At 43.2% G+C, this 8291-nt stretch overlaps 1 protein-coding gene across 1 annotated transcript; it reads left to right on the top strand.

The window, feature by feature from the left end:
* The first annotated feature begins 273 nt into the window (after nt 1–273).
* Nucleotides 274–2143, top strand: cldn5a (claudin 5a). The gene has a single exon (XM_017412105.3). It carries the CDS (start codon nt 676–678, stop codon nt 1321–1323), a length of 648 nt encoding a protein of 215 aa, XP_017267594.1. The 5' UTR covers nt 274–675; the 3' UTR covers nt 1324–2143.
* The last annotated feature ends 6148 nt before the right edge of the window (nt 2144–8291 follow it).

The following is an 8291-nucleotide window of genomic DNA, read 5'->3' as shown; positions in this document are numbered from 1 at the left end:
AAGTCACTTTTACAGTATCAGCAATCTTTCCCTTTTAGGCTTTTTTCTAAATGTACTTTTTTTACTTTTATAATAATCTGCTCAAACACAAGATCCTTTCCAGTCATCTCAGTGCCATTGAGCGCATGTCTGGAAAGAACAACAAAAATCAGTGAGAAATGTTTTAATTCACAGAACAACTGTTCCTAAGCTGCTTCAGCCCTTCATCCCACACCTCCCTCCCCAGAACCCCCGCTCCACCTCCTCCACCTCCTCCACCTCCTCCACCTCCTCTATTCATGGTAAATAACTGTTCAAATGCACAATGCGCTCCGAAGCGCTTTATCAGGCCTCACAACTTCCCCGCGCTCTGATTGGTCCCTCCGGGATGCGGCGGCAGCTGATTGGAGGAAAGTTTCTCCTCTAGTCCTCACACCCCCGCCTCGCAGATATCCGTGGTCCCGGTGCTAACTGTGATTCCAGTTGTTTTCACATCCCCCGCGCTAACAAAGGGACTCGAATCTACCGTCTTACTTCTTTTCTTTTCTTTTTTGGTTGCTTTCTCAGAGTGAATGCGGTGCCCGACGCGCGACTGACGGCTGACGCTCCAAACTGCAGATTAAAGGTGTGAAGCGACCTCCAGCTCAGACATTCAGGAGAAATAAGGAGAGGTTTTCTATAGACTTAAGAGCGAAAATGGTGTCGGCCGGACTGGAGATCCTGGGGCTGTCGCTGTGTGTCATAGGCTCGCTCCTGGTGATGGTCGCGTGCGGGCTTCCCATGTGGAAGGTGACGGCGTTCATCGAAGCCAACATCGTGGTGGCGCAGACCATCTGGGACGGCCTGTGGATGTCGTGCGTGGTGCAAAGCACGGGCCAGATGCAGTGCAAGGTGCACGACTCCGTCCTCGCGCTGAGCCACGACCTGCAGGCGGCCAGGGCGCTCACCATCATCTCCTCCGTGATGGGCGTGCTGGGCCTCATGGTGGTGATCGCGGGCGCGCAGTGCACCAACTGCATCCGCACGGAGTACGTCAAAGCGCGGGTGGTGAACGCCGGCGGGATCATCTACATCATCAGCGGCCTCTTCGTGCTCGTGCCCCTCTGCTGGATGGCCAACAAGATCATCTCGGACTTCTACAACCAGCAGGTGCCCGCGCCGCAGAAGAGGGAGATCGGCGCCGCGCTCTACATTGGCTGGGCGGCCGCGGCGCTGCTGCTGATCGGAGGGACGCTGCTGTGCTGCTCCTGTCCCTCCAGCGGGAACTCTGGATACTCTGTGAAATACGCACCGACCCAGAGAGCCACGCAGAACGGGGACTACGACAAAAGGAATTACGTGTAGCTGCGTGGCTTGGAGCGGCCGGTGCGTAAAAGTGACCCGCAGCTTTGGAAAAAAAACTGACTTTTTATTATTAATATTATTATTATTATTATCAAGGACGATGTTTTTGCACCTCCGATCTTTTGTTTGTTTTGAATCTGAACTTTAAATCAGTGGAAGCACCTCTGCTGTTTTTTTTAAATATTCCTCATATTTACACTTTTTTGTTGTGTCTGCAGGAGATTTTTTTTTTAAAGACTATCAACCAAGAAAGGAGTATCTTTGTTAGGTACCTGCTTTTGTAAATGTTCAAATTTGTTAGTTTTTGAGTTTTTCTTCTCATGTTTTTTATTAGGCCTAAGTCTTTTACACGGTTTCTATCCCCCTTCCATGTGCATTGTCAGCATAAAGTTGTACAGTAAATGGCTGCGCTCCCACACATTCAAACAGCAGCTTCCTTGGTGGAGCTTTTGTCGACAACAATGCCCAATAATTAGGGCCGAGGAAGGAAACTGCACACCTATTAATTCCCTAACAAACTCAGACAGGATATTATGTTGATGTGGGGTGATTAGAAAGTTTGTTTTGAATCTTTAGATTCCCTAAAACCTGGAATATGTTGCATCATAACCATCCGGAGTCCAATTATTTGTCATGTTAAGCTCCTGCAAAAGTTTTTGAATCTGTTTTTTTAATGATTATAAAGCAGGATAGTTTGTCTTTTTACAAATTCCAGGAGTAAACTGTGTTTTCTGTTGCTATGTTGATGTAATGTTTCATTATTCATGTGTATGAAGTTGCAATATTGTTTCAGATTAAATGGAGTATATTGTCTGATGTATTTTGTTTCTTTTTTTGATTGTGTTTTTAGCTAAAGTGTGTTATTAAAGCTAAACAACCAGCCGGCAGCTGTGACGGTCTACAGAGGCAGGAGGGCAGAAACTCGCCGGTCCCACAATGAATCCATAAAACAACCCCCACGGAGGGAGAAAGTATTTTGGTTATCCATAGAATCCAGATGACAATGCCCATTCAGCTGGAGTGGGGTTCTGCTGTTCAGCTCACAATGCCCCCCACCCCACCCCTCCCCCCAACCCCCTGATTTAGACCCCCACCTCCTCTCCTCACCCTCAGACTGTGAAAGCTTTCAGACTGAAGCTTTGGAGAAGCTGCTGCTGCTGCTGCTGCTGCTGCTGGGACAAATAGCTCTCCATCCGAACGGTTTACCTCACAGTTACACGAAAGTGCAGCAAAATGCAGGTCACAGACAGACCCTTCAGATCGAGGCAACAGCAGAAAACAAAAACAAAAAACGCTTTTTAGCCGGTGAGTCACAACACCCTGACTCAAAACTGTGCCTGGATTACAGAAGCTTATCCATACTTGTTTTGCCTGGTGACTTAAGGATCTTAGCGGGTCATACGCCCTCTGAAAAGTTGGAAATGGAAAGTCTGCATACAGTCCAAGAGAGCCAGGCCATACGTGGACCCCACAGAAAATTAAACATTTAAACTTTGCATCCTTTTCCAGAACTTCTAGTCTCTTACATGAAGGCAATGCACTTGTCTTTATTCACGAAGTATCAGACAAAACAAAAGATGTAAGACGGTGAAAAGATAAACAGAAACAACACAAGGAACAGGTCAAATAACACAGAGGAGTCTGTAATAATATTATATTAATAATAATATAAAGAATGATTATTTGTCATCACTGTCAAACTTTGTTTACAACGTCCGTCACATGTTGTTGCTGATTGTTGGCAAAGTTATATTAAAAAAAAATCTGTAAACTTCAAATTGTTTTGTCAATATGAATGTTTCCAAAGAGAACAAATGGGTTGGTGGTTGATTGTTTATTTATTTATTCTGAAAGTTGATCTAAACAAATTATGTATCCTTGGTAAAACACATTTTCCTAACAAACAGCTACAATCTAAATACTAATTGAAATAAGTGATTATGCTGTAAAAGACATGTTTAAATCTTGGGGACATTGTTGTTGGCACAGGCAGCCATTTTGCCCAGTCCAGAGTTTACAGTAACACTCTGGGCCTCTGCGGGGCTTTAGTTTTCCTCCTCGCGCCACTCCCTGAAGGTGCAGCGATCCGCCTCAGCGAGAGGTTTTTGTCTTCGTCGCTCGCCTAGTCGCCACCACACAGAGTGACGAAGCGCGGGATTATGGGAAAGGGGGTTCAGGAGAGAGGAAGGGGGGCGCACCAAAAAAAAAGCCCCCCATTGCAATGAGAAGAGGGGCAAACAGGCCAGAGATGTCATTCAATGGGCACTCGCCATGGCAACCAGGCAGAACCTGCAGTTGCCTGGTTACCAGAGCCTATAATGTGGTGGTATGGATGAGCCTAATAAAAGGCCTGGCCTACAGACATTCCAGTAAACATGGACACACACACACACACACACACTCTGACACACACACGGCCTTTTCACGGCAGCCCGAGGGGTGAAAGGAGGCTTTACGGAGAGGAGAGCTGCTAATGGCCTCCGCAAACAGCCGCAACTTCAGAGAGCAACTGTTGCAGATAAACGTTTAGCTGTGAACAAACCTTCAGCTGGAGAAATTCAGCTTCAGCAAAGAAAGCGCTGAATGACTTTGCCGAAGGAGCTGAAAGTGAGCCGTTCAAGCTAAAAGGTAAAGGGAGAAAAAGAGCATCAAAAAGTGTCAAAAGACCAGCTAAAAGCTAAATGTAACAGGACTACTTAAAAGATAAAACGAACAAAAGGTTAGCTAAAAGATGCAAGTAACAAAATCTAGCTAAAAGCTAAAGTTAGCAAAGTGATTGCTAAAACTATCAAAAGGCTAGCTACGAACTAAAAGTAGCAAAAGGTTAGCTAAAAGCTAAAAGTAAAAAAAGGCTAATAGAAAAACAACAAAAGGCTTGCTAAAACCTGTAATTAGCAAAAGGTTAGTTAAAAAGTGGCAAAAGGCATGCTAAAAAGTAAAAGTAGCTAAAAGCTAGCTTGATGCTAAAAGTAGCAAAAGTCTAACTAAAAAATAAAATGAGAAAAGATGTGACCTCTGACCTTCAGGCCTCGGATCGGGCCTGAAGTCACCACGCCACCCTGACCAGAGCTGAATACAACCCCCCAGATTTTGCCCGAACGCGGTCCTCGTTCAAGAAAACTCAAACCTGACAAACCTAACCCTGATTTCACGTGCGGCGGACACAGCAGAACAACCGGGACGCAGCGCCGATGACTCCGGAAATCAAATCCGGCGTAATTAATGTTTTCATCGGTCGACTCAGACTCACATCAGAGCCAGCAGGTGCATACGGTCGGCAGACTTCCCAGCTTGACGGAGATTACTCACAGAGAGAGCAAAGCCAGGAGTCGGCAGGTGGTCGTATGTGGAGGACAAACGTAGCTTTGTGCTCGGAGTTAAAGGCCCCATGAGCCGTTTGTTTGAGAAACAATGAGAGGGCCAGGGTGGCTGGAGATCAGGACAATAAGGGGGGGGACGTAGGTTCACTTCTGTGGCATGTTCACAAAGGTTACAGCTTCGCAACTTACAAGTTGTTGCTTTTTTTTTGTTTGAAACCTTGTGAACGTCCAGGCTTCCTGTCCGAGGGACAGCGGAACAGGAAACAGGAAGTGGAGTGAGAGAGGGGGGGTGGAGAGAAGGGTGGTGCTTGGAGCTCTGTGCAAATGGCTCCTAAATCTACATGAAACAACAGCAGGTGCAACCAAATTTATGGATATAGGAAGCCCCCAAACTACATGTTTAACCACATTTATCATCATGTGATTGACTTGTTGTGTTATTAGTCAAATAAATTCAAGTATTTCTGAGGCCGAACTGAGCTTTAAGAAACACATCTGGGAAAAATCTGGAAGTAGGGTCTTTCTCAGCTTGATTGTGGATTCCACGATAGAAATTAATTGCGAAAGAATCAGGAAAACACTAATTTGTTTATCCAGATATGTTTTTATTAGCATCACACTTGAAAATCTGTTAAATAAGATCCTGAATTTCAACAACTAATCTCACTTTTTAGTCACAAATATAGACAGTTGTATCAGTTTATTTGTGTTAACAAGTTTACTTTAGCCAGTCCTTCAAATTCAACTCAAATCTTTAGTTATTAGGTGGAAATTGTATTTAAATTTACCCATAAAAGAGTTTTGTTTCATACACGGATGACACTTTCAAACAAGGCATCTTAAGATGAGATCAAATATCATAAAAAGTGTGAATTATTAAATTTGATGTTAGTTTATTGTATTATTGCAGTTATTTTGCATCACATTTTACTAAAAAATTATCCTTATTTTGTTCTGTTTTACCCTGAGAGACGTTTCACTAAGATGTTTAACAATTTTTCTTTGAATTAAAAAAAAAAACTTGTTAAAAGAAGAAATGCTACCAGGAACAGAACCCTAACTAAAACTGAACCATCAGTGTACAGATTAGATTCCTGCTAAATCTTATGTTGTTTAAAAGAAAAAAAAAACAATTTTTAGGTCTTCAAGTGAAATTTGAGAGAAGCCAGCAACATTTTACCGTAACAGATGAAGTGTGTTTTTTAAAAAGAAAGCGATAAAATGGGCGCACAGGGATGGCTTCATCACAGAAATATGAGAGCAAATTAAACGAGGGAGTCGACTCCTTTCATGCCCGCCTGAGTGAGATCATGTTTCTTCTGTATTTTACTGGAAAGAGGTTTTTAAATACCTGGAGTCTAAAGCTTTTAGTGACTGAACAAACAAGTACGTCAGAGGAGATAAAGTGGTGAGGAATGAAAGCCCTCTGAGATGAAGTGCCACAATTAAAGCAGTTTTTTTTATATATATATATATATATATATACTTCAGGACCCTAGACTGCAGAAATGGAATCCCTCAGAGGAAGTAAAAGAGTAAAAAGTAAAAGTTTCATGTGGAAAAATCCCCAAAAAGCACTTTCAGATCTTTGGAACCACAATATCTGGGGAAGGTAATGAAGTAGAGATTAGTAAAGATTTTCAGGTTATTTCCAGAAGTATTTGAGTCTTTCGTGACGTGTTTCTTCTTGTCTTTACAGGAAACCAAGCTTTCAGGAACGAGCAACAAGTATCGCTTAAGCAGCGATTCTGAGAGGGGACAGGCAGGAGAAAAAGAAAAAAAGAAAATCTGACTTTTGCAGAAGGGTTTCCTAAGAAGCGGCACAAAGGTGAGTAGAAGTGGAGGACCTCTGTTAAAGGAACACAAGACTCAGAAAACTTCATGATCAAAACACAGGAACATACTCAGGAGCTCAGACAATCTCCATGTGACATGAACAGTCTTCGCCAGGAGAACTGGGTGCAGCTGTAGCTGTTCTAAGTCATGTTCCTCAGGAGGAACCATCTGCTGGGAACGCAGCAGAGTCAGGCTCGTTCTGCAGGAGGAGAACAACCTGGAGGAGCATCGAGTTAAAAAAAGGAGAGGGAGCATTTCTAACCAGCTCACTGTCTGGAGGAGCAGTCTAAACCGAACTAAGGGATAACTTAGGAAACCCAACCCTAACTTAACTTTTAGTAGTTTCCCTGCTTTGATGCACCTGATTTGAATGACTGAGAGATTAACAGGCTTCTGCAGAACTTAAAGACCTGCTGAAGAGCAGAGGAACAATGAAAGCGTGCAGGATGGTGGCCCTCGAAGACCAGGGTTGGGAATCACTGCTATAGGAACCGCGAGTAAACCTGCGGTCTGAGAGCGAAGAGCTCTGTTAGGAAAAGACGGAACAATAAGATCTGTAATATAAGATAGAGTTTTGTATGTTAGAATGTTTAAAACAGTTTTCTTGTCAATCCAGTTAGAAATAAACAAAAAGCTTCAACAGGCAGGTTTTTTTATTTGCTCATAACCTTTTGTGAACCTTTAATTTTCATCTCGTAGGAAAGCTGCTGTTGACAGTATTCCATATGATTTAGGACAAAGCAAAACTTATATAAAACAGGGCTTCTACTTCGCTTCACAAGCTCCGTACAGTGTTTGTGCAGGGAGCCGCGGGTTTATTTTCCAGAATGAAGGTTGTTCTGCTTGTTATTCATTAAAGGAAGTCCTGCATGACTGAGCCACCCACCACAGAGAGCGGCAGAAAGGAGACCCCCCATCACACCCGGCTGCAGACGGACTGTTTCAGCCTGCCCTTTATCTGTTTCTCTTCCTGGCATCCCGGTGAGCAAAACCCTAATGTAATGAGAACGTCACGCCCTCTGGGTAGACCCCTCCTGGAACAAAGAACCAACATTTACCTGATCTTTGCTGCCTTAACGCAAAGAAAGCAAGACGATGAAGTTCATGTTAAAGTGAAACAAATCATAAAAACATTTCCTCAGACTCTTTTTTTTCTCCTTTTGTCCCTTGCATGATGGATGTTTTTAGGTCCGAGTTCAGAAATGTCTGTTTCTTCTGGTGCCAGCTGATTATTTTTACACCAAAGCCACCAGTCATGTCAGTCTGACAAGATTAGATTCAATCCTTTTATAGTTATGATAAAATTGGATGAAGGTTACGAGACATTTTATTAGCAGCTCTGACCGGGATCGCTTACACAAACCCATTTGCTCCTTTGGCCAAAAGTTAAACAAAAATTGGACTGAAAATGAGCAGCATGACAGAAGTGCCTCTTTGCATGAGTTTTAGACGTTTTTATTTTTACACAGAGCAGCTGCTTCTCTCTCTATCAGTGTTTATGCCAAGCTAATCATCACTGGCATTAAACACACAGCTCATCCCACCGAGGTTGTATTTTCACGCTGCAATCCTGCAGCACAAGCCGTAAAATCTCAAACTTCCTTTCATCAAGTTTTCTTTGCTTCCAAGGAACCAGCCTTTCTTGGAATCTTGTAGTTACTTTCTGAGGTCAGATACAGTTTATCTGCTGTGGATATATATTTTTTAAATAGGACAGACACTTCTTTTGTCCATTTTCCTCATTTTTAAAGCACATGCTGCACAATATAACGTGGTTGGGTTCAAAACGTGGACCGAAGATTTGTGAAAAAG

The sequence above is a fragment of the Kryptolebias marmoratus genome, linkage group LG1 (assembly GCF_001649575.2).
Source record: "Kryptolebias marmoratus isolate JLee-2015 linkage group LG1, ASM164957v2, whole genome shotgun sequence".
Lineage (NCBI taxonomy): Eukaryota > Metazoa > Chordata > Actinopteri > Cyprinodontiformes > Rivulidae > Kryptolebias > Kryptolebias marmoratus.
The sequence above is the reverse complement of the archived record's forward strand: the minus strand, read 5'-3'. Positions and strand labels throughout refer to the sequence as shown.